The sequence below is a fragment of the Balaenoptera ricei genome, chromosome 3 (genome assembly GCF_028023285.1).
Source record: "Balaenoptera ricei isolate mBalRic1 chromosome 3, mBalRic1.hap2, whole genome shotgun sequence".
Lineage (NCBI taxonomy): Eukaryota > Metazoa > Chordata > Mammalia > Artiodactyla > Balaenopteridae > Balaenoptera > Balaenoptera ricei.
The window spans coordinates 167,631,469-167,658,650 of NC_082641.1; the positions used below are offsets into that span (position 1 = coordinate 167,631,469).

Consider the following 27,182-nt stretch of genomic DNA (forward strand, 5'->3'; position numbering starts at 1 on the left):
TTAGAGGAAAACACAGGCAGAACACTCTTTGACATAAATCATAACAACGTCTTTTTTGACCCACCTCCTAGAGTAATGAAAATTAAAACAAAAGTAAACAAACGGGACCTAATTCAACTTAAAAGTTTTTGCACAGCAAAGGAAACCATAAACAACATGAAAAGGCAACCCTCAGAATGGGAGAAAATATTTGCAAACGAAAAAACTAACAAGGGATTAATCTCCAAAATTAACAAGCAGCTCATACAGCTCAATATAAAACAAACAAACAAACAAACAACCCAATCAAAAAATGGGTGGAAAACTTGGAAGAAATGGACAAATTCTTAGAAAGGTATAACCTTCCAAGACTGAACCAGGAAGAAACAGAAAATATGAACAGACCAATCACAAGTAATGAAATTGAAACTGTGATTAAAAATCTTCCAACAGGGCTTCCCTGGTGGCACAGTGGTTGAGAATCTGCCTGCCAATGCAGGGGACGTGGGTTCGAGCCCTGGTCTGGGAGGATCCCACATGCCGCGGAGCAACTAGGCCCGTGAGCCACAACTACTGAGCCTGTGCATCTGGAGCCTGTGCTCCACAACAAGAGAGGCCGCGATAGTGAGAAGCCCGCACACCGCAATGAAGAGTGGCCCCCACTTGCCGCAACTGGAGAAAGCCCTCGCACAGAAACAAAGACCCAACACAGCCATAAATAAATAAATAAATAAAATTAAATAAAAAATCTTCCAACAAACAAAAGTCCAGGACCAGATGGCTTCACAGGTGAATTCTATCAAACATTTAGAGAAGAACTAACACCCATCCTTCTCAAACTCTTCCAAAAAATAGCAGAGGAAGGAAGACTCCCAAACTCATTCTATGAGGCCACCATCACACTGATACCAAAACCAGAAAAAGACACTACAAAAAAAGAAAATTATAGACCAATATCACTGATGAATATAGATGCAAAAGTCCTCAACAAAATACTAACAAACAGAATCCAACAACACATTAAAAAGATCATACACCATGATCAAGTGGGATTTATCCCTGGGATGCAAGGATTCTTCAATATATGCAAATCAATCAATGTGATATATCATATTAACAAACTGAAGAATAAAAATCATATGATCATCTCAATAGATGCAGAAAAAGCTTTTGACAAAAATCAACACCCATTTATGATAAAAACTCACCAGAAAGTGGGAACAGAGGGAACATACCTCAACATAATAAAGGCCATATATGACAAACCCACAGGAAACATCATTCTCAATGGTGAAAAACTGAAAGCATTTCCTCTAAGATCAGGAACGAGACAAGGATGTCCACTCTCGCCACTATTATTCAGCATAGTTTTGGAAGTCCTAGCCACAACAATCAGAGAAGAAAAAGAAATAAAAGGAATACAAATTGGAAAAGAAGAAGTAAAACTGTCACTGTTTGCGGATGACATGATACTATACATAGAGAATCCTAAAAATGCCACCAGAAAACTTCTAGAGCTAATCAATGAATTTGATAAAGTTGCAGGATACAAAATTAATGCACAGAAATGTCTTGCATTCCTATACACTAATGATGAAAAATCTGAAAGAGAAATTATGGAAACACTCCCATTTACCATTGCAACAAAAAGAATAAAATACCTAAGAATAAACCTACCTAGGGAGACAAAAGACCTGTATGCAGAAAACTATAAGACACTGATGAAAGAAATTAAAGATGATACAAATACATGGAGAGATATACCATGTTCTTGGATTGGAAGAATCAATATTGTGAAAATGACTATACTACCCAAAGCAATCTACAGATTCAATGCAATCCCTATCAAGTTACCAATGGCATTTTTTATGGAACTAGAACAAATCATCTTAAAATTTGTATGGAAACACAAAAGACCCCGAAGAGCCAAAGCAGTCTTGAGGGAAAAAAATGGAGCTGGAAGAATCAGACTCCCTGACTTCAGACTATACTACAAAGCTACAGTAATCAAGACAACATGGTACTGGCACAAAAACAGAAGCATAGATCAGTGGAACAAGACAGAAAGCCCAGAGATAAACCCACACACCTGTGGTCTACTAATCTATGACGAAGGAGGCAAAGATATATAATGGAGAAAAGACAGTCTCTTCAATAAGTGGTGCTGGGAAAACTGGACAGCTACATGTAAAAGAATGAAATTAGAACACTCCCTAACACCAGACACAAAAATAAACTCAAAATGGATTAGAGACCTAAATGTAAGACCAGACACTACAAAACTCTTAGAGGAAATCATAGGAAGAACACTCTTTGACATAAACCACAGCAAGATCTTTTTTGACCCAGCTCCTAGAGTAATGGAAATAAAAACAAAAATAAACAAATGGGACCTAATGAAACTTAAAAGCTTTTGCACAGCAAAGGAAACCATAAACAAGACGAAAAGACAACCCTCAGAATGGGAGAAAATATTTGCAAACGAATCAATGGACAAAGGATTAATCTCCAAAATATATAAACAGCTCATGCAGCTCAATATTAAAGAAACAAACAACCCAATCCAAAAATGGGCAGAAGACCTAAATAGACATTTCTCCAAAGAAGACACAGATGGCCATGAAAAGCTGCTCAACATCACTAATTATTAGAGAAATGCAAATCAAAACTACAATGAAGTATCACCTCACACCAGTTAGAATGGGCATCATCAGAAAATCTACAAACAATAAATGTTGGAGAGGGTGTGGAGAAAAGGAAACCCTCTTGCACTGTTGGTGGGAATGTAAATTGATACAACCACTATGGAGAACAGTATGGAGGTTCCTTAAAAAACTAAAAATAGAATTACCATATGACCCAGCAATCCCATTACTGGGCATATACCCAGAGAAAACCATAATTCAAAAAGACACATGCACCCCAATATTCATTGCAGTACTATTTACAATAGCCAGGTCATGGAAGCAACCTAAATGCCCATCCACAGATGAATGGATAAAGAAGTTGTGGTACATATATACAATGGAATATTACTCAGCCATAAAAAGGAACGAAATTGAGTCATTTGTTGAGACGTGGATGGACCTAGAGACTCTGATACAGAGTGAAGTAAGTCAGAAAGAGAAAAACAAATATTGTATATTAACACATGTATGTGGAACCTAGAAAAATGATACAGATGAACCAGTTTGCAGGGCAGAAGTTGAGACACAGATGTAGAGCACAAACTTATGGACTCCAAGAAGGGAAAACCGCGGTGGGGTGGGGATGGTGATGTGCTGAATTGGGCGATTGGGATGGACATGTATACATTGATGTGTACAAAATTGATGACTAATAAGAACCTGCAGTATAAAAATAAAACAAAGAAACAAACAAAAAAAAACTAATACTAAACTTTCTTTGGGTTATTTGTATGGAAATATGTTAATATAAATGTTTCAGACATTACACGAAATTCCTAAAAATCTTATATGTTCTGGTATAATGTTATAAGTCATAATTCTAGTTATTACTTTAAAATGTATATCTCAGAAATGACTAAATTTCCTTGTCAATTGCATTATTATGAACTTTCATCAAATCTTTAACAGTGGTGATTTTTAAGTGTTTTGTCATTTACAGACAGTTCTGGGTGTACTCTGATGCTTTTGCAAAAATGTTCCTATAAAAGTGTTTCATCTTCAAGGAATTCATGGAAAAGACTCTGACAAGTACAGGTTTCTGGTAACTGACTATACTGCTGAACTGAATGAATAAGCACTTTCAGAACTCTAATGCAAAACTGATGAATTCATAAAAGTGCTAACAAAAGATCAAGATGAAAAAAAATTAATTACATGGGACTGAGTGAACTGATGAGGATGATTATAATTTTTGTGACTTTCTGTTTGAATAAAAACAAATCCCACAAGGACTCAGTGGCAAAAAATATACGAATCAATTTTCACTGCAAAGTAAAGGAGCTGTTACAGTGGAGGATTACTGGACTGAATGTAAATATTATGACATAGTATGAGTGTGTTTTGTGTTTGGTAATTGCAATCATTGTTGCTTTTGTTGTGTTCATCCATTTACAATGCTTGGTGTCAGTTTATTTATCTCCTGTAAAAATAAAATTTAGTGTGTGTGTGTGAAAAATAAAAAAAATGGGTGGAAGACCTAAATAGATATTTCTCCACGGAAGATATACAGATGGCCAAGAGGCACATGAAAAGATGCTCGACATCACTAATTATTAGAGAAATGCAAATCAAAACTACAATGAGGTATCATCACACACCAGTCAGAATGGCCATCATCAGAAAATGTACAAACAATAAATGCTGGAGAGGGTGTGGAGAAAAGGGAACCGCCATACACTGTTGGTGGGAATGTACATTGTTACAGCCACTATGGGAAACGGTTTGGAGGTTCCTGAAAAAACTAAAAATAGAACTACCACATGACCCAGAAATCCCACTACTGGGCATATACACTGAGAAAACCATAATTTTAAAAAACACATGTACTCCAATATTTATAGCAGCACTATTTACAATAGCTGGGACATGGAAGCAACCTAAATGTCCATCAACAGACAAATGGATGAAGAAGATGTGGTATTATATACAATGGAATATTACTCAGCCTTAAAAACGAATGAAATTTGGTCATTTGTAGAGACCTCCCAACCTCCCTCAACCTCTCCCTTGGTAGCCTTAAGTTCACCCTTTAAGTCTGTGAGTCTGTTTGTGTTTTGTAAGTAAGTTCCTTTGTATCATTTTTTTTAGATTCCCCATAAAAGCAATATCATACAATATTTCTCTTTCCCTGTCTGACTTACTTCACTCAGTATGACAATACTAAGTCCATCCATGTTACTGCAGATGGCATTATTTCATTCATTTTTATGGCTGAGTAATATTCCATTGTATAAATATACCCCATCTTCTTTATCCATTCCCCTGTTGGTGGACATTTAGGTTGCTTCCATGTCTTGGTTATTTTAAATAGTGCTGCAATAAACATTGTTGTGCATGTATACTTTCAGACCACGTTTTTCTCCAGGTATACGCCCAGGAGTGGGATTGCTGGATCACATGGTAGCTTTATTTTAGTATTTTAAGGCACCTCCATACTGTTCTCCACAGTGGCTGTACCAATTTACATTCCCACCAACAGTGTAGGAGGGTTCCCTTCTCTTCACACCCTCTCCAGAATTTACTGTTTGTGGAATTTTTGATGATAACCATTCGGACTAGTGTGAGGTGATACCTCATTGTAGTTTTGATTTACATTTCTCTAATAATTAGCAATGTTGAACATCTTTTCGTGTGCCTCTTAGCCATCTGTATGTCTTCTTTGGAGAAATGTCTATTTTGGTCTTCTGCCCATTTTTTCCTGGGTTGTATGTTTTGATGATATTAAGCCACATGAGCTGTTTGTAAATTTTGGAGACTAATCACTTGCTGGTCACCTCATTTGCAAATATTTTCTCCCATTCTGTGGGTTATCTTTTCATTCTGTTCATGGTGTCCTTTGCTGTGCAAAAGTTTTTGAGTTTAATTAGGTCCTATTTATTTATTTTTGTTTTTATTTCCATTACTCTGGCAGACATATCGAAAAAGGTATAGTTACACTTTATGTCAGAGAGTGTTCTGCCTACGTTTTTCTCTAAGAGTGTTACAGTGTCCGGTCTCATATTTAGGTCTTTAATCAGTTTTGAATTTATTTTTGTGTATGATGTTAAAGAATGTTCTAATTTCATTTTTTTACATGTAGCTGTCCAGTTTTCCCAGCACCATTTATTGAAGAGACTGCCTTTCCTCCATTGTATACTCTTGCCTCATTTGTCATAGATTGATTGACGATAGGTGCATGGGTTTATTTCTGGGCTTTCTATCCTGTTCCATTGATCTATATTTCTATTTTTGTGCCAGTACCATATGTCTTGTTTACTGTAGCTTTGTAGTATATTCTGAAGTCAGGGAGCCTGATACTTCCAGCTCTCTTTTTCTTTTCTTTTTTTTGATATTTAAAAAAAATTAATTTTATTTATTTATTTTTATACAGCAGGTTCTTATTAGTTATCTATTTTATACATATTAGTGTATATATGTCAATCCCAATCTCCCAATTCATCCCACCACCACCCTCCACCCCTGCTTTCCCCCTTTGGTGTCCATACGTTTGTTCTCTACATCTGTGTCTCTATTTCTGCCTTGCAAACTGGTTCATCTGTGCCATTTTTCTAGATTCCACATATATGCAATAATATATGATATTTGTTTTTCTCTTTCTGACTTACTTCAATCTGTATGACAGTCTCTAGGTCCATCCATGTCTCTACAAATGACCAAATATCATTCCTTTTTATGGCTGAGTAATATTCCATTGTATATATGTACCACATCTTCTTCATCCATTTGTCTGTCGATGGGCATTTATGTTGCTTCCATGACCTGGCTATTGTAAATAGTGCTGAAATGAACATTGGGGTGCATGTGTTTTTTTGAATTATGGTTTTCTCTGGGTATATGCCCAGTAGTGGGATTGCTGGGTCATATGGTAATTCTATTTTTAGTTTTTTAAGGAACCTCCATAGATATTGTATCAATTTACATTCCTACCAACAGTGCAAGAGGGTTCTCTTTTCTCCATACCCTCTTCAGCATTTGTTGTTTGTAAGTTTTCTGATTATGCCCATTCCTGCTCTGTTTTTCTTTCTCAAGATTGCTTTGGCTATTTGGAGTCTTTTCTGTGTCCATACAAATTTTAAAGTTTTTGTTCTAGTTCTATGAAAAATGTCATTGGTATTTAATAAGGATTTCATTAAATCTGTAGATTGCCTTGGGTAGTACAGTCATTTTGACAATATTGATTCTTCCAGTTCAAGAATATGGTATATCTTTCCATCTGTTTGTGTCCACTTTGATTTCTTTCATCAGTGTCTTATAGTTTTTGAAATACAGGTCTTTTGTCTCCTCAGGTAGGTTTATTCCTAGGTGTTTTTTTCTTTTTGATGCAATGGTAAATGGGATTGTTTCTTTAATTTCTCTTTCTGATTTTTTGTTGTTACTGTATAGAAATGCAACAGATTTCTGTGTATTACTGAGTTCATTGATGAGCTCTAATAGTTTTCTGGTAGCTCCTTCAGGATTCTCTATGTATAGTATCATGTCATCTGCAAACAGTGACAGTTTTACTTCTTCTTTTCCAATTTGGATTCCTTTTACTTTTTTCCTGTGATTGCTATAGCTAGGACTTCCAAAACTGTGTTGAATAAAAGTGGTGAGAGTGGACATCCTTGTCTTGTTCCTGATCTTAAAGGAAATGCTTTCAGCTTTTCACCATTGAATATGTTGTTAGCTGTAGGTTTGTCATAATGGCCTTTATTACGTAGAGCTATGCTCCCTCTACACCTACTTTCTTAAAAGTTTCTAACATAAACCAGTGTTGAATTTTGTCAAAAGCTTTTCCTGCATTTATTGAGGTGATCATATGGTTTTTAATCTTCAATTTGTTTATGAGGTCGATCACACTGATTGATTTGCAGATATTGAAAAATACTTCCATCCCTGGGATAAATCCCACTTGATCATGGTGTATGATCCTTTTAATATATTGTTGCATTCAGATTGCTAGTATTTTGTTGAGGATTTTTGCACCTCTGTTCATCAGTGATATTGGCTTGTAATTTTCTTTTTTCTGTGAATATCTTTGTCTGGTTTTGGTATCCAGGTAATGGTGGCCTCATAGAATGAGTTTGGGAGTGTTTCTTCCTCTTCAATTTTTTGGAACAATTTCAGAAGGATAGGTAGTAGCTCTCCTCTAAATGTTTGATAGAATTCACCTGTGAAGCCCCTGGTCCTGGACTTTTATTTATTGGGAGTTTTTAAATCACAGTTTCAATTTCTGTGCTTGTGACTGATCTGTTCATATTTTCTATTTCTTCCTTGTTCAGTCTTGGGAGATTGTACCTTTCTAAGAATTTGTCCATTTCTTCCAGGTTGCCCATTTTATTGGCATACAGTTTCTTGTAGTAGTCTCTTATGATCCTTGGTATTTCTTTGGTGTCAGTTGTAACTTCTCCTTTTTCATTTACAATTCTATTGATTTGTGTCCTCTCCCTTTTTTTCTTGATAAGTCTGGCTAAAGGTTTATCAATTTTGTTTATCTTTTCAAAGAACCAGGTCTTAGTTTTATTTATCATTGCTGTTGTTTTCTTTGTCTCTATTTCATTTATTTCTCCTCTGATGTTTATGATTTCTTTCCTTCTGCTAACTTTGGGTTTTGTTTGTTCTTCTTTCTCTAGTTGCTTTAAGTTAAGCTTAGGTTGTTTATATGAGATTTTTCTTGTTTCCTGAGATAAGGTTCTATTGCTATGAACTTCCCTCTTTGACCTGTTTTTTTCTGTATCCCATAGGCTTTGGATCATTGTGCTTTCTTTTTTATTTTTCTCTTGGTATTTTTTTATTTCCTCTTTGATTTCTTTAGTAATACATTGGTTTTTTTGTAGCATATTGTTTATCCTCCACGTGTTTGAGGTTTTTGCAGTTTTTTTCTTGTAGTCGATTTCTAATTCCATAACGTTGTTGGAAAAGATGCTTGTCATACAAGTGAATTAAGGCAGAAATGGAAAAACAAATATCACATATTAACGCATATATGTAGAAACCAGAAAATGGTACAGACACACCGGTTTGCAAGGCAGAAATAGAGACAAAGATGTAGAGAACAAACATATAGATACCAACGGTGGGAAGTGGGGGGTTGGATGAATTGAGAGATTGGGATTGACATATATACACTAATATGTATAAAATAGATAACTAATGAGAACCTGCTGTATAGCACAGGGAAATCCACTTCACTGTACAGTAGAAACTAACACAACATTGTAAAACAACAATATCCCAATAAAAAAAAAGAAAAAAAAGATATGATTTCAATTTTCTTACATTTACCCAGGTTCACATTTTGGCCTGGCATGTGGTCAATCCTAGAGAATGTTCCATGTGCCCATGAGAAGAATGTGTATTCTGCTTCTTTTGGATGAAATGCTCTATAAATATCAATTAAATCCATCTGGTCTCATGTGTCATTTAATGCCTGTGTTTCCTTATTTATTTTCTTTCTTGATGGTCTGTCCATTGATGAAAGTGGGATGTTAAAGTCCCCCACTATTATTGCATTACTGTTGATTTCTCCCTTTATGGCTGTTAGTGTTTGCCTTATATAATAAGGTGCTCCTATGTTGGGTGCATATATGTTTACAATTGTTTTTATATCTTCTTGGATTATCCCTTGATCATTATGTACTATCCTTCTTTGTCTCTTATAACAGTCTTTATTTTAAAGTCTATTTTGTCTGATGTGAGTATTGCTACTCCAGCTGTCTTTTCATTTCTATTTTCACGGAATACCTTTTTCCATCCCCTTACTTTCAGTATGTATGTGTCCCTAGGTCTGAAGTGGGTCTCTTGTAGATAGCATATATACAGGTCTTGTTTTTGTATCCATTCAGTCAGTCTATGTCCTTTGGTTGCAGCATTTAATCTATTTACATTTAAGGTAATTATCAGTATGTATGTTCCCTTTGTCATTTTCTTAATTGTTTTGGGTTTGTTTTTTGTAGGTCTTTTTTCTTCCCTTCCTTTTTGTTCTCCTCTCTTGTGGCTTGATGACCATATTTAGTGTTGTATTTAGGTTGCTGTTTCTTTTTTGTGTGTGAATCTATTGTAGTTTTGGGGTTTGCTCTTCCCTTGAGGTTTTGATATAGCAGTCTTTATATGTACAATGTTGTTTTAAGTTGCTGGTCTGTTTCCCACCTAGAGAAGTTACTTTAGCATTTGTGGCAAAACTGGTCTGGTGGTGCTGAATTCTCTTAGCTTTTGCTTGTCTGTAAAGCTTTTGATTTATCCATCAAATCTGAATGAAAGCGTTGCTGTGTAGAATATTCTTGGTTGTGGGTTCTGCCCCTTCATCACTTTAAATATATCCTGCCACTCCCTTCTGTCCTGCAGAGTTTCTGCTAAGAAATCAGTTGATATCTTTATGGGAGTTCCCTTGTATGTTATTTGTTATTTTTCCCTTGTTGCTTTTAATATTTTTTCTTTGTCTTTAATTTTTGCCAGTTTGATTACTACGTGTCTTGGTGTGTTCCTCCTTGCATTTATCCTGCCTGGGACTCTCTGTGCTTCCTGGACTTGGGTGACTATTTCCTTTCCCATGTTAGGAAAGTTTTCAGCCATTATCTCTTCAAATGTTTTCTCAGGTCCTTTCTCTCTCTCTTCTCCTTCTGGGACCCCTATAATGCTAATGTTGGTGTGTTTATTGTTGTCCCAGTGGCCTCTTAGACTGTCTTCATTTTTTTCATTCTTCTTTTTTTTTCCCCTCTGTTCCACGCAAGTGATTTCCACCATTCTATCTTTCAGGCCACTTATCTATTCTTCTGCCTCAGTTATTCTGCTATTGACTCCTTCTAATGTATTTTTCATTTCAGTTGCATTGTTCATCTCTGTTTGTTTGTTCTTTAATTCTTCTAGGTCTTTGTTAAACATTTTTTGCATCTTCTCAACCTTTGCCTCCATTTTTTTCTGAGTTCCTGGATCATCTTCACTATCAATATTCTGAATTCTTTTTCTGGAAAGTTGCCTAACTCCACTTCACTTAGTTGTTTTTCCAGGGTTTTATCTTATTCCTTCATCTGGGATATACTCCTCTTCTGTTTCAGTCTGTTTAACTTTCTGTGATCGTAGCTTTCATTCTGCAGGCTGCAGAACTGCAGTTCTTCTTGCTTCTGCTGTCTAGTCTCTTGTGGATGAGGCTTTCTAAGAGGCTTGTGTAAGCTTCCTGATGGGTGGGACTGGTGGTGGGTGGAGCTGGTTCTTGTCCCTCTGGTGGGCAGGGCAGTGCTTAGTAAAACTTTAATCCACTTATCTGCTGATGGGTGGGGTTGTGTTCCTGCCCTCTTTGTTATTTGGCCTGAGACTACCCAGCACTAGAGCCTACAGACTGTTTGGTGGCCTCAGGGAGGGCTCACGCCAATGAGTACATCCCAGAACTGCTGCCACAAAAGTCTTTGTCCCTGCAGTGAGCCACAGCTGTCCCCTGCCTCTGAAGGAGACCCTTCAATACTATCAGGTAGGTCTGGCCCTGTCTCCTATGGGATCACTGTTTTTTCCCCTGGGTCCTTGTGTGCATGAGACTTTGTGTTTGCCCTCCAAGAGTGGATTTTCTGTTTTCCCCAGTGTTGTGGAATTCCTGTAATCAGACGCCACTGGTCTTCAAAGCCAGATTCTCTGGGTACTCCTCCTCCCATTGCCAGGCCCCCAGGCTGGGACATCTGACATGGGGCTCAGTACTTTCACTCCTGTGGGATAACTTCTGTGGTGTACTTGTTTTCCAGTTTATGGGTCGCTTACACAGCAAGTATGAGATTTGATTTTATTGTGATCATGCCCCTCCTACTGTCTCATTCTGGCTTCTTCTTTGTCTTTGGATGTAGGGTATCTTTTTTCGGTAGGTTTTGTAGATGGTTGTTCAGTTAGTTGTGATTTTGTTGTTTTTGTAAGAAGGGGATGAGCTCATGTCCTTCTACTCCAACACCTTAAGCTAATCCTCTCAACAAGTGGTAGTTTCTTAAAGGTTTGTTACAATGTGGAATCTGAAATTGAAGGCATAATTTCCATTAAAATTGTCCTCTTGTCTTCCTTTCTTCAAAACACCTCTGGCATTCTTGCTTTGGGATTTCCCCCAGAGCCAAGCTACCGAAAACACTTGATCACAACACGGTTCTAAATGGGCTTCCTCACACATGCACACCTTCCATGGAAACACAGTTGTCCCCTGGTATCTGTGGGTACAGATTCAAGGACCCTGGGTGGACACCAAAGTCCGCAGATGCTCACGTCCCTTGTATAAAGTGGCATCTCTGAGATTTATTTTTAAATGCTTCAAATAACTAAGATAAGTTGATGGGTAGACAATGATGTTTTAGTCAGAGTTTTCCAAAGAGCCAGACCAATACAATAAATACATATCTATCTATCTATCTATCTATCTATCTATCTATCTATCTATCTATTGAGAGACAGAGAAAGATTAAAGAATTTGCTCACATAATTGTAATTGTTGGTAAGTCTGAAATTCCTAAGTGGATCTGAAGGCTGAAAATTCTGGTATGAGTTGAAGCTTCATCTTGAGTCTGAATTCTGTAGGATAGCAGTCTGGAAACTTAGGCAAGATTTCTATGTTGCAGTCTTAGGGAGAATTCTTTCTCTCTTGGGTTATGTCGATCTTTTTTTTATTAAGGCTTTTAGTTGATTTGATGAAGCTCACTCACATTATAAAGGGTTATCTACTTTACTAAAATTTTACTGATTTAAATGGTAATCACATCTAAAAAAATAAATCATAGCGACATCTAGACTGCTGCTTGAGCAAACTACATGGAAGCATGGCTTAGACAAGTTAAAACATAAAATTAACCATAACAGTCCACCAGTTGTTTATGTGGCGTTCATACACATCTTCTTAAACTGTACTAAATCTCCAAATAAAGAAAATAACAGGGTGGAATGGGTAAAAGTGGTTAAAAGGTACAAACTTCCAGTTAAAAGACAAATAGGTCTGGGGATGTAATGTACAGCATGGTGACTATAGTTAACAATACCGTATGGTATATTTGAACGTTGCTGAGAGAGTAGATCTTAAATGTTCTTATCATGAGAAAAAAATGTGCAATTATGAGTGGTGATGTATGTTAACTAAAGTTATTGTGGTAATCATTTCACAATATATACATACACTAAACCAGTATGTTTTATACCTAAAACGAATACAGTGTTGTATCTCAATTTAAATAAATAAATAAATCAGAAAGTGTCAAAGATTGTCAGACTAGATTAGAAAAACAATATTTAACTACATGCTAAGCTATTTGAAAGAGACATCTAAAACATAAGGACATGGAAATGTTGAGAGGAAAAAGGATAGAAAAAGATAAATGTACCATGCAATTAATAACCAAAACAAAACCGACATGGCTTTATTAATATTAGAAAAAATAAACTTTGCCATTACTCAAGATGAAGAGGATTACAAGGAGAGATTACAATTCTAAACTCTGCATGTAGTTAATAACATACTTCAAAATATATAACTAAATATGGTGTAGAATAAATGGAAATTTACAAGTTTTTTATAATAGTGGGATATTTTCAACACATTTTTTCTCATTAATTATCACATTTAAAAGAAAAAAATAAAGTTAGAAGATTTAAGCCACACGATTAACTAGATTTATCTAATGGACTTATACAGAACAGAACCAAAACATTATTTTTTTAGCTCACTATGCTATAATTTCAGAATTTTTCTACTTACCGCACCATGAAACAAATTTCGACAAATTTCAAAGAACTAGTAATATACAGACATCCTTCTCTAACAACAATAAATAATTAGAAAGTATAAACAAAAAGTAATAAGAAAAAAACTGATACTGGAAATTGAGAATGTGCTTTCAAATAACTCATGATCAAAAAGAAATTGTAATAAAAAATACAAAATATTAAAACCTGAACAGTAGTTGAAAAGCCATGTTTTAAGATATTCAGAATACAGCTTAAACAGCACGTTAAATTTTATAGTATTAAGTGTTTACTTTATAAAAGAAAGGATGAAAAATAATTTGTGAATGACACAAATTTGGAGGTTAGTAAAAAAAAAAAGAAAATAAAAAGAACAGAATTATACCTCTGCTGATCTTTTGTACAAACAAAAGTGTACTAACCTTTTCCCCAAAAGAGAACGCAAAGTCCTTGGGTGAGGTTCACTCTTCTGTTTGATATCCTACAATTTAATACTATGATGTAAAATTTAAATATATATATATGGATGTATATATATATATATATATATATATATATAAAAAGAAATAAAGTTAATACATTTTATGTTACATGATAAGAAAATGAGAGGAAAGATTCAAAGACATTTGCTTAATATAAATGCACATGTATATGTAATATATAAAATGTATATGTACTATACATTTACATGTCTATATATACATATGTGTATATATATATGATATATAATTCAAACACACATATTCATAACAAAATAAAAAAGAAATACTCATAACAATTACAATTCTCATTTCTGTAACTGGTCACATGGTTGTAGCTGGATAATTACAATCTTTCATTACACATTACATATTCCCTGTGCCTTCAGCAAGTACCTCAGCTGGTTGTGGTTCTTTACCTTGTGGGGTGACCTAAGCTATTCCTGAAGTGTCAGGGCCATTACTAGTCCTACATTTATTAGGTTGTTGTAATTTTCCATTGACCTTAGTCATAGGACATGGTAGCATTAAGAGAACCTTAAGGGATCCCCAGAATTCCAGACATACTCTTCCTTACCTCTATTGTGGAAGAGCAGTCCAGTTTGTTTCCCTTTGGTAGTTGGTATCAATTACCCTAACCAACACAGTAATTCCCTTCTGTCTGTTGATCAGGTGGCATGAGCCCAAAATGGCTGGGTGGCAGTCTTAACTTCTGGTTCAATGGGATCATTATTCTTTCTCTTGGTCTGAGCATTTCTTCTTTTGGAACTAAGACCTCTAGGCCAGCAGAGCATAAGGTTCTGAGGACAGAAAGCATAAATTTGGCTAGTGGGTCACTAGAAGTAATAGTGAGTGGTGCCACTCCCATGTTCACCCTTCGATTCCTGGACCTGTGAAGCAGCACCACATAGTGAACACCGATTTAGAGCATACCCAGCCAAGGATAACCTTGCTTCAACCATGCAAGGTATTGCCACACAGCTGGTGCTATAACTGAGTCATTGAAATATCATTCCACTGTTCTATCAAGCCACCTGCTTCAGGAAGATGGAAAACATGGTAAGACAAATGATTTCCATAATCATGGGCCCATTGCCACACTTCTTTTTCTGTGCAGTAAGTTCCTTGATCAGAAGCAATGCTGTGTAGAAGAATAATATGACAGTGGATAAGGCATTCCGTAAGTTCACAAGTGGTACATTTGGCAGAAGCATTGAATGCAAGGAATGAAAACCATAGCCAGAGGAAGTGTTTATTCCAGTAGGAACAAAATTTTGCCCTTCCGTGATGCAACTGGTACAATGTAATTAACTCACTACCAGGTAGCTGGCTGATCACCACAGGAATGGTGTTATATCAGGGATTCAGTGTTGGTCTCTGTGGCTGACACTTGGCCATTCAGCAGTGACCATAACCAGGTAGTCCTTAGTGAGTGTAAGTCCATGTTACTGAGCCCAAGCATAAAGTCCATCCCTGCCACTATGGTCACTTTGTTCATTAGTCCACTGGGCAATGATAGGGGTGGCTGGGGAAATGATAGGGGTGGCTGTGACTGGTATCCACAGAACAGGTTATCCTATCTGTTTGATTATTAAAATCCTCCTCTGTTGAGGTCGCATTTTGGTGATCATTCTCATAGGACACAAATATCTTCATATTTTTAAACTGTTAAGAGAGGTCTAATCACATGTCTCTTCCCCAGACCTCTTTACCAATTTTCCAATCATGTTTCTTCGAAGTCTCCAACCATTCACTAAGCTACAGCACATGAATCTGTACACAATTGCACATCTGGCCACTTTTTCTTCCAAGAAAAGTGAACAACCAGGTGCACTGCTTGAAGTTCTGCTCACTGGAAGAATTTCCCTTCACCACCGTTCTTCAGGGATATCCCAGAAAGAGATTGTAGTGCAAGAGCTTTCCACTTTGGGGTAATACCTGCATACATGCAGAACCATCTGTAAACCAGATCTGAGTCTTTTCTTCCTGTCAACTGATTGTGGAAAACTCCTCATGGGGCAATAGGTACAGGCCGGGACAAAGAAGGTGCTATAGCAGGAATGGGGACCATGGGCTTCTGGGCCACTTTTTTCATATAACCTATTTGTGCCTTCAGGGCCTGCTTGGCCCAGAGTCATATATACCACTTCCATTTGATGATGGATTGCTACTGTGCGTGCCCAATTCTATGGCTTGGTAGGTCAAACGACACTCAGTTCACGATGCACAGCTCATATTGCAAGGCAACTTGGTGACCCATGGTTAAACCTTTAGTCTCTGGGTTCCAGTAACAGGCCAAGAGCTATTTATCAAAAGGGTAATAGTTATCTTTGCAGGATGGCATCCAAAATTTTAAGGGCTTGTGCTGTGATTTACCTATAGGGACCTTCCAAAGCTCCAGACAGTTTCCTTATGTGCCACTGACACTTCAAGCACCACTGGATCTACTGAATCATATGGTCCAAGAGGCAGAGCAACTTGGACAGTGGCCTGGACCTGTTGCGCAGCCTTCTCTTGTTCTGGGCCCCACTAAAATCTAGCAGCTTTTCAGGTCACTCCGTAAACAGACAAGAGCTGCATACCAAAATAAAGAGTATGTTTTCCCCAAAATTCCAAATCCCACAGGTATTGTGTCTTCAAAATCCCACAGGTTTTTTGGTCTCTTTTTTGGCTATAGTAAGGGCCAGATACAACAACTTATTCTTCACCTCAGAAAGAATATCTCAATATGCCCCACACCACTAGACTCCTAGACATTTCACTAATGTAGAAAATCACTGAATTTTAGTCAAATTTATTTCCTACCCTTGAGACAAAAAGGTCTTACCAATAACTCTACAAATCCCAAAGATTGCCAGCAAATCACCAGAAACTAGGAGAGAGACAGAACAGGCCCTGGGAAAAACAAACAAAAAGCAAACAAACAAACAAACAAAAAACTTTGACTTACACTTTGATCTTGGACTTTGCAGCCTCCAGAGTTGTGAGAAAGTAAAATTCTGTTATTGAAGCTACTTAGGCTGTGGTACATTGGCAGCCCTAGCAAACTAATACGCCTGAATACTCAAGTATATGTGCAGCAGCTTTATTTATAATGTCAAAAACTGTAAATACCTCACATACCCATCAGCAAATAATTACGTTAGTAAATTATGAGATATCCATACAGTAGTATACTAATTTAAAAATGTCAACTACTAATACAAGGTAAAACATGGAAGAACTCAAAAACATTATGCTGAATGAAAGAAAGCTTACACGTGAAAAACAAATACTGAATCTCCAGAAGAGACAAATCTAATCTATAGTTTTACAAAACAGATCAGTGGTTGCCAGAACTGGTAAAATTGACTGAAGAAGAGCATGATCCAAGTTCTGAGATGACATAAGTGTTCTATCTCTTGATGGGAAAGTGATTACATGGGTGAATACATTTGACAAAATTCATATAACTGTCTTTATGGTGGTTACTTTTTGTTGTATGTAATGACATTTCAGTAAAATTGATTAAAAATATAAATAATTTTAGAATTCCAAATATTTATATGCATAAAAATAAATTAACCTTTAGAAAACAGTTTCCAGGTTAAAAAGTACTTTTGCAACATGGTTTTATTGTTCTTCACAACCATGTAAGACAGTTAATTTTTAAAAAATTCTTCTTTGCTGAGAAACTGAATCTCAGAAAGATTAAGTGGCCTGTCCATGGTTATGATGGACAACCAGGTCACATCTATGCTTTTGGATTTCAGTGTTTCTTGTACTAAACAATAATACTCATTAACCTATTGCCTGCTCCTTCTCCTATAATTCCAGATTGTTAAGTATATTAAAATTACTCACTTATTTTAAATATAATATTTATTACATGTGAAAAATAACTACAAAAGCATACAGAGAGAAAATAATTTGGTCATTCCCCAAAGTTGACTAATCTCTATAAGACTGGCATATTTCTGACAGGGTGACTTTTCCAGAATTACAAGATTAAGTTCTCCTTCCACACACTGAAATCACCCCAAAGGAGCATAGGAATTTACCAAGAATAGAGAGTCAAAATTTATATAAAACAAATAAGTTACACCACTAGAACCTAGCAAACGTTCAATAAATGGTAATTTTCAGTATCTTCTGTTATATGAGATCATTCCTAATAAATAAGGAGAGTTACTCAAATTTTCTTGACATGAACCATCCCTTTCTGCTAATTTGTTCATTCTATCTATCTACCCACCCTCTTCCAGGTAGTTCTATGGAGGAGGCAGTAATGAAGTTTCAGTGTAGAGAAATGCCTCAGTTTCCCTCCTATTGTAGATTAAATAATGTACATAGGAGAATAGCATACTTTATTTTAGATTAGGTCAATATTAAACTAATAACTAGAAACCAGATTCATTCCTACTAGTACATGTCACTTTAATGAAAAAACAAACAAACAAAACAAAACAAAAAAAATAAGTTAGCTGACATCCATGACATCCATCTATTGATTTATCCTTGTCAATGACCAAAGCAGTCAGTGTATTGTAACTGTCTAAAAAATTAATTATAGATGTTTTGTCAATTATGTTCTTTATGTCCTTATTGGGAAGTTGGCATGCCATTTAGACTATACTTGGGGATGAAAGTAAAAATAAATGGATTATTTACCAATTTGCCTAAATTTTAAAACCAGACACTATTCTTCCTTCTTCATTAAAAATAACCAGTAATAGTTTAAATTAACTAGTATATTGTGAACAAAGCTATAAGCACAAGTATACTTTCAATTTTTAGTAATCTTTGAACAGATTTATCTGATTTACTCTTGGAAAGAAAGACAATGGGCAACGAAACCTCATTCACTTCTTTTTTAATGGCACTCTCAGCTTCTCCTCTCAGAAAGGCCAATACCAAAAACTGTTAATTCTTAAATTGCTACCACAAGTTTACATACAAGAATCTCCAGTATGTGGAAAAGGCAAAATTGAAGTAAATATTCAGTTAGCAAAGGGTCTGGTCACTGGTCTTATATTTTAAGAATTTATTGAGTAGATTACACCTCAAAAAATGAAATAGATAATTAGGAATGTGAATGCTGGCATTTGAAATTTGGAAAGTAGGATTGGAAATGGATATTCTAGGTCATATATCTGTAGATGTTTATTGTCTTAAGGAGGTTTCCCCCCACCATCTCCATGTCTTCAAACCTTACAGACAAAAAGATGTTGAACACTCTATATCATTATATCAATTTATATGGCTTTACCCAATCCTCAGAGATTACATGTTTCAGAGTTTCTCAAGGTAATATAGTGAAAGGATATCATTTCTAAAATCTGGCCAGAAATAAATGTTTCATGAACAGCTGAAAGAGTAAGACTCCCCTGGAGGCCAGTATTCTGTCATCTTTATTGCTGGAAGATGATGAGGCATGAGTGTTCTAGTGAGGAAGCACAAGTTCATAATCATGCTCATGCTCAGGGGTACAGGAGGAAGACCTAGTAGTGCAAGCTCTCCTGAGAAGGGCATATTCTGTTTCTGACCCTTCTCTTAATGGTCTCACTCTCTTTGCAATGTTTTCATAACCATCATCGTTGGAGCTCTGGGAGGGTCTTCGATCGGGCCTATGATTAATGACAGTGTAGCACACTTCTTCAGAACCACTGCCATTCTCATTTTCCTGCCAAGTACAAAGAAAAAAGAAATCAAAGATCCAGAATCAATCATCAGATTTGAACTTTGTGCCCCACTACCCCTCCCTTTTTCTTGTCTAATGGTGATCTGAGGTGTAACTCAGGTATTCAAAGCCCTTTCTTCAAGCCCTGATGTCTTAGAGACCTCATTTTAGCAACATGAACTGTGCTTCAAACTACCACTCATTCTGCTTTCATTTCACCTCAAATAATAAAAGAGGAAAGAAGGACACTATTATCTCCCTGACTATCTAGAGGAAAGCAGTTGTATACTTCATGCCACACATACTGAGATGCAATATACGCAACAGTCAGACCTCAATAAGTAATTAATCAAATTATGTAACAATAACTCTTCAGAGGATAAAATTCAATTAATATAATTTAGAGTTTAAATAATTTTTAATTTCACAGACCATGAAAGAAAAATTAAAATACTACATACTAATTAAATCAATAAAATGTTTATGATGTACTATTAAAAAGAATAAACATTTTTTCATATGTTGATTGATATCCACCATGTTTATAAATATAAAAGTTAAGTTCTGGACATAAGGATTTTTTTTTTGCAGTAGAAGAAAATAAGTTGAAAATTTATTAGACCTTTCTATCAGAAACAGAATAGTCCCCATTTTCAAAAAAGAATATTACATTTGTAAGGCACGTTTTCTTTTCATATTAATAGTCGATTTATAGTCCATATATAATGAATAAGTTTATTTATTAATAGCTATTCTATACATACACACACCCAAATTGGTTAAAAATGAGCATTTTGTACTACATAATTTAAATATGGGTAACTATGTTTGTCCTGGTTACATGTAAACATTTAATCCTTTAATTTACAAACTTAGGAACAATTTGAGAAGGAAAAATTGAGTTTAATGTACTAAATTTATTACATTGGCTGATACAATGTGTACATTTGAAAACACTTAGCTGCTTTATATTGAAAAATCCTCTTCCTTATCACTATTTATTTTTTTACTTTTGCCATTTCAGTGCTTTACAGTACTATCAATTATCTCATTCTTTTCTCTCCCTTTTTTACTTTATCTGGCTTCTGTAATTTTTAGTAAGGAGTATATTGGAAAAAAAAGAAACAAAAGCAGGTGATAGATTTAGAAAACATCTTCCTGATTATTGAAGTCAATAATTATTTTGGTTGCTGCAATAATTCTTTTGGTCCTGGGATTCTAGCAAGGTTAATGCGGAGGAGGAAAAGGGGAACGGGATGGAAAGTGGAAAGACCTTGATTGTACTCAACTAGTGGAAGTCCCTGATAGGATGCTGTAAGTTCTCCATTTTCCATTTTGAGAGAGTACATCCTTGTAATCAAGGGCATACCCTTGCTGATCGATGTTTCATATAGAAAATGTTTCTCATTATTTGGCAAACTTTCCACTTAGTAGACAGACCATCCTCATGGACATAAAGATTAGAAGGGAATGTGGAAAGCTAAAAAGAATCAATGTTTTATGGTGGTCAGATTGTAGTTGTGAATTTGATTTCATTTATTTTTGTTATAATAGCTTTGAAAATTAAAATAATAGACTTCAGTAGAATTGTGACAACAATAAAAACTTACCAGTCACCTAAATCTGTTAAAATATTTTTATTTTTTAAATTATTTTCATTTCTGCATTAAAATTACCGGAATAATATTTAAAATGTGAAAGACTTTGGAAAATCCGTTCAGAAATTACAAGTAAAGAAAGACCTACAACTAGGCTTATCTGAACTTGTCTGTATTTTGACATTTATCAGACAAATGTAATAATGTTTGTATTACCTGATTAGACATGGATGGAACATCTTTACCTGGAGGATAAAAATAAAAAGAAAGCAACGTAAGGGTTTTGGAACATCACAAGTTGGAGGTAAAGAGATGGTGAAAAGTAAAGAAAGCAATGATAAAATTTCAGAGGTCCACTATCTAAACATGTCGTGATTTGGTTTTTTTAATAATTGAGGTTCTCAATTCTGTATGACAATATCAGGGAAGAACATATGTTTTGGGGAAGCATCAATGCTATGATTCTGTGTAAATGATACATACCAAAGCTGGTGAATAAAGTAAATTTTGGAATTGTATAATAAAATTTTATCAGTAAACATGATATGAAAATAAAGTATGGCAAGTATAAAAAAAGAATAATTCTGATATGATATAAATTTTATAAAATATGATATAAATTTTATAAATTCATCATAAGAAAATCAAATAATCCTTAAAATGAATGATATTATAGAGATAGGTACTGAAATAACAAAAGTAAATATTTTAAATTAAATACAGATTCAGGTTGATTACAGCTATGAATACTGAAGCAAATTATACATGTTAATCTAAGATTCACTACTAATATTTTTAATAAAGAAGTTAGAACTACAGAGGTCACAGAATACTAAATACAGTAAAATCTCAATTTATAAAAGGAACATTGACTGATTCTTAAATCTAAAACCAAACAGACTTGAAAGTGATTCTGAGCAAAATTATAGAATATGTTAAACAAACTAAAAAGATTCTGTATAACAACAGTATATTAAAAACTTTTTTTAAACATCTTTATTGGAGTATAATTGCTTTACAATGTTGTGTTAGTTTCTGCTGTATAACAAAGTGGCTCAGCTATATTTATACATATAGCACCATATCCCCTCCCTCTTGTGTCTCCCTCCCACTCTCCCTATCCAACCCCTCTAGGTGGTCACAAAGAACCGAGCTGATCTCCCTGTGCTATGCAGCTGCTTCCCACTAGCTGCCTATTTTACATTTGGTAGTGTATATATGTCCATGCCACTCTCTCACTTTGTGCCAGCTTACACTTCCCCTTCCCTGTGCCCTCACGTCCATTCTGTACATCTGTGTCTTTATTCCTGTCCTGCCCCTACATTCATCAGAACCATTTTTTTTTAGATTCCATACATATGTGTTAGCATACGGTATTTGTTTTTCTCTTTCAGACTTACTTCACTCTGTATGACAGATTCTAGGTCCATCCACCTCACTACAAATAACTCAATTTCGTTTCTTTTTATGGCTGAGTAATATTCCATTGTATATATGTGCCACATCTTCTTTAACCATTCGTCTATTGATGGACAATTAGGTTGCTTCCATGTCCTGGCTATTGTAAATACAGCTACAATGAACACTGTGGTACATGACTCTTTTTAACTTACGGTTTTCTCAGGGTATATGTCCAGTAGTGGGATTGCTGGGTCGTATGGTAGTTCTATTTTTAGTTTTTTAAGGAACCTCCATACCGTTCTCCATAGTGGCTGTATCAATTTACATTCCCACCAACAGTGCAAGAGGGTTCCCTTTTCTCCACACCCTCTCCAGCATTTATTGTTTGTAGATTTTTTGATGATAGCCATTCTGACTGGTGTGAGATGATACCTCATTGTAGTTTTGATTTGCATTTCTCCAATGATTAGTGATGTTGAGCAACCTTTCATGTGTTTGTTGGCAATCTGTATATCTTCTTTGGAGAAATGTCTATTTAGGTCTTCTGCCCATTTTTGGATTGGATTTTTGTTTTTTTGATATTGAGCTGCATGAGCTGCTTGTAAATTTTGGAGATTAATCCTTTGTCAGTTTCTTCATTTGCAAAGATTTTCTCCCATTCTGCGGGTTGTCTTTTCTCCTTGTTTATGGTTTCCTTTGCTGTGCAAAAGCTCTTAAGCTTCATTAGGTCCCATTTGTTTATTTTTGTTTTTATTTCTATTTCTCTAGGTGGTGGATCCAAAAGGATCTTGTGATTTATGTCATAGAGTGTTCTGCCTATGTTTTCCTCTAAGAGTTTTATAGTGTCTGGCCTTACATTTAGGTCTTTATGGAGAGTTTTTATCATAAATGGGTGTTGAATTTTGTCAAAAGATTTTTCTGCATCTATTGAGATGATCATATGGTTTTTCTCCTTCAGTTTGTTAATATGGTTTACCACATTGATTGATTTGCATATATTGAAGAACCCTTGCATTCCTGGGATAAACCCCACTTGATCATGGTGTATGATCCTTTTAATATGCTGTTGGACTCTGTTTGCTAGTATTTTGTTGAGGATTTTTGCATCTATGTTCATCAGTGATATTGGCCTGTAGTTTTCTTTTTTTGTGACGTCTTTGTCTGGTTTTGGTATCAGGGTGATGGTGGCCTCGTAGAATGAGTTTGGGATTGTTCTTCCCTCTGCTATATTTTGGAAGATTTTGAGAAGGATAGGTGTTAGCTCTTCTCAGAATGTTTGAAAGAATTCGCCTGTGAAGCCATCTGGTCTAGGGCTTTTGTACGTTGGGGGATTTATAATCACAGTTTCAATTTCAGTGCTTCTGATTGGTCTGTTTATATTTTCTATTTCTTCCTGTTTCAGTCTTGGAAGGTTGTGCTTGTCTAAGAATTTGTCCCTTACTGCCAGGTTGTCCATTTTATTGGCATAGGGTTGCTTGTAGTAGTCTCTCATGATCCTTTGTATTCCTGCAGTGTCAGTTGTTACTTCTCCTATTTTATTTCTAATTCTGTTGATTTGAGTCTTCTCCCTTTTTTTCCTTGATCTGTCTGGCTAATGGTTTATCAATTTTGTTTATCTTCTCAAAGAACCAGCTTTAATTTTATTGATCTTTGTTATTGTTTCCTTCATTTCTTTTTCATTTATTTCTGATCTGCTCTTTTTTTTTAAGATTGATTGATTGATTGATTGATTGATTGATTTCTATGTTGGGTCTTCATTTCTGTGCTAGGGCTTTCTCTAGTTGTGCAAGCAGGGGCCACTCTTCATCGCGGTGCGCGGGCCTCTCACTATCGTGGCCTCTCTTGTTGAGGAGCACAGGCTCCAGATGCGCAGGCTCAGTAGCTGTGGCTCACGGGCCTAGTTGCTCCGCAGCATGTGGGATCTTCCCAGACCAGGACTCGAACCCATGTCCCCTGCATTAGCAGGCAGATTCTCAACCACTGCGCCACCAGGGAAGCCCCTGATCTGCTCTTTATGATTTCTTTCCCTCTGCTAACTTTGGGTTTTTTTATTCTTCTTTCTCAAATTGCTTTAGATGTAAGGTTAGGTTGTTTATTTGAGATTTTTCTTGTCTATTGAGGTAGGATTGTATTGCTATAAACTTCCCTCTTAGAAATGCTTTTTCTGCATCCCATAGGTTTTGGGTCATCGTGTTTTCATTGTCATTTATTTCTAGGTATTTTTTGATTTCTTCAGTGATCTCTTGGTTATTTAGTAGTGTGTTGTTTAGCCTCCATGTGCTTGTATTTTTTTACAGTTTTTGTTTTCCTGTAATTGATATCTAGTCTCATAGCATTGTGGTTGGAAAAGATACTTGATACAATTTCAATTTTCTTAAATTTACCAAGGCTTGATTTGTGACCCAAGATATCATCTATCCTACAGAATGTACCATAAGCACTTGAGAAGAAAGTGTAATCTGTTGTTTTTGAATGGAATGTCCTTTAAATATCAATTAAGTCCATCTTGTCTAATGTGTCATTTAAAGCTTTTGTTTCCTTATTTATTTTCATTTTGGATGATATGTCCATTGGTGAGAGTGGGGTGTTAAAGTCCCCTACTATAATTGTGTTACTGTCACTTTCCCCTTCTATTGCTGTTAGCATTTACCTTATGTATTGAGATGCTCCTATGTTTTATGCATAAATATTTACAATTGTTATAGCTTCTTCTTAGAATGATCCCTTGATCATTATGTAGTGTCCTTCTTTGTCTCTTGTAATAGTGTTTATTTTAAAGTCTATTTTTTCTGATATGTGAATTGCTACTCCAGCTTTCTTTTGATTTCCATTTGCATGTATTATCTTTTTCCATCCCCTCACTTTCTGTCTGTATGTGTCCCTAGGTCTGAAGTGGGTCTCTTGTAAACAGCGTATATACGGTCTTGTTTTTCTATCCATTCAGCCAGTCTATGTCTTTTGGTTGGAGCATTTAATCCATTTACATTTAAGGTAATTATTAGTATGTATGTTCCTACTACCATTTTCTTAATTGTTTTGGGTTTCTTTTTGTAAGTCTTTTCCTTCTCTTGTGTTTCCTGCTTAGAGAAGTTCCTTTAGCATTAGCTGTAAAGCTGGTTTAGTGGTGCTGAATTCTCTTCTCTTTTGCTTGTCTCTAAAGGTTTTAATTTCTCCATCATACCTAAATGAGATCCTTGCTGGGTAGAGTAATCTTGGTTGTAGGTTTTCCCCTTTCATCACTATAAATATGTCCTGCCACTCTCTTCTGGCTTGAAGAGTTTTTGCTGAAAGTTCAGCTGTTAACCTTATGGGGATTCCCTTGTATGTTATTTGTTGCTTTTCCCTTGCTGTTTTTAATATTTTTTCTTTGTATTTAATTTTTGATACTTTGATTAATATGTGTCCTGGCATGTTCTTGGATTTATCCTGTATGAGATTTTCTTCACTTCCTGGACTTGATTGACTATTTCCTTTCCCATATTAGGGAAGTTTTCAACTATAATCTCTTCAAATATTTTCTCAGTCCCTTTCTTTTTGTCTTCTTCTTCTGGGACCCCTATAATTTGAATGTTGGTATGTTTAATGTTGTCCCAGAGAGTTCTGAGATGATCTTCAATTCTTTTCATTCTTTTTTCTTTATTCTGCTCTGTGGTAGTTATTTCCACTATTTTTTTCTTCCAGGTCACTTATCCATTCTTTTGCCTCAGTTATTCTGCTATTGATTCCTTCTAGAGAATTTTTAAATTTCATTTATTGTGTTGTTCATCATTGTCTGTTTGCTCTTTAGTTCTTCTAGGTCCTTGTTAAAGGTTTCTTGTATTTCCTCCATTCTATTTCCAAGATTTTGGATCATCTTTACTATCATTACTCTGAATTCTTTTTCAGGTAGACTGCCTATTTTCTCTTCATTTGTTTGGTCTGGTGGGTTTTTACCTTGCTCCTTCATCTGCTGCATATTTCTCTGTCCTCTCATTTTGTTTAACTTACTGTGTTTGGGGTCTCTTTTTCATAGGCTGCATGTTCATAGTTCCCATTGTTTTTGGTGTCTCCCTCAGTGAGTGAGGTTTGTTCAGTGTCTTGTGTAGGCTTCCTGGTGGAGGGGACTGATGCCTGTGTTCTGGTGGATGGGTTCTGGTGGGAAGGGTCGAGCCTGGTGGTGTGTTTTGGGGTGTCTGTGAACTTAGTATGATTTTAGGCAGCCTCTGTTCTAATGGGTGGGGTTGTGTTCCTGTCTTGCTAGTTGTTTGGCATGGGACATCCAGCACTGGAACTGGCTTTTCGGTGGAGCTGAGTCTCAGCATTGAGACAGACATCTCTGGGAGGTCTCTTGCCAATGGGGGCTGGGAGGTCTCTGGTGGTCCAATGTCCTGAACTCGGCTCTCCCACCTCAGAGGCTCAGGCCTGACACCAGGCCAGAGCACCAAGACCATGTCACCCACAAAGCTCAGAAGAAAAGGGAGAAAAAGAGAAAGAAAGAAAGTAATAAAAATTATTTCAAAAATTATTAAATTAAAAAATAATTATAAAAAAGAAGAGAGCAACCAAACCAATAAGCAAATCCACCAATGATAAAAAGTGCTAACATTAAACTAAGATAAACATAAAAGTCAAAAACAAATCAGTCACAGACAGCAAACCCCAAGTCTACAGTTGCTCCTGAAGTCTACCACCTCAATTTTGGGACACTTTATTGTCTATTCAGGTA

The 27,182-nt window shown here is 35.8% G+C and overlaps 1 protein-coding gene across 1 annotated transcript in view; it reads right to left on the bottom strand.

The window, feature by feature from the left end:
- Positions 1-19,146: 19,146 nt before the first annotated feature.
- The window catches only part of GCSAML (germinal center associated signaling and motility like), a 137,880-nt gene continuing 129,844 nt past the window's right edge, over positions 19,147-27,182 (bottom strand). The window contains exons 4-5 of the mRNA XM_059919715.1: positions 21,293-21,321; positions 19,147-19,481 (exon numbers count right to left, since the gene is read on the bottom strand). Of these exons, the coding sequence (XP_059775698.1) occupies positions 19,242-19,481; positions 21,293-21,321 (269 nt within the window). The 3' untranslated portion in view covers positions 19,147-19,241. The remainder of the gene's footprint in view (positions 19,482-21,292; positions 21,322-27,182) is intronic.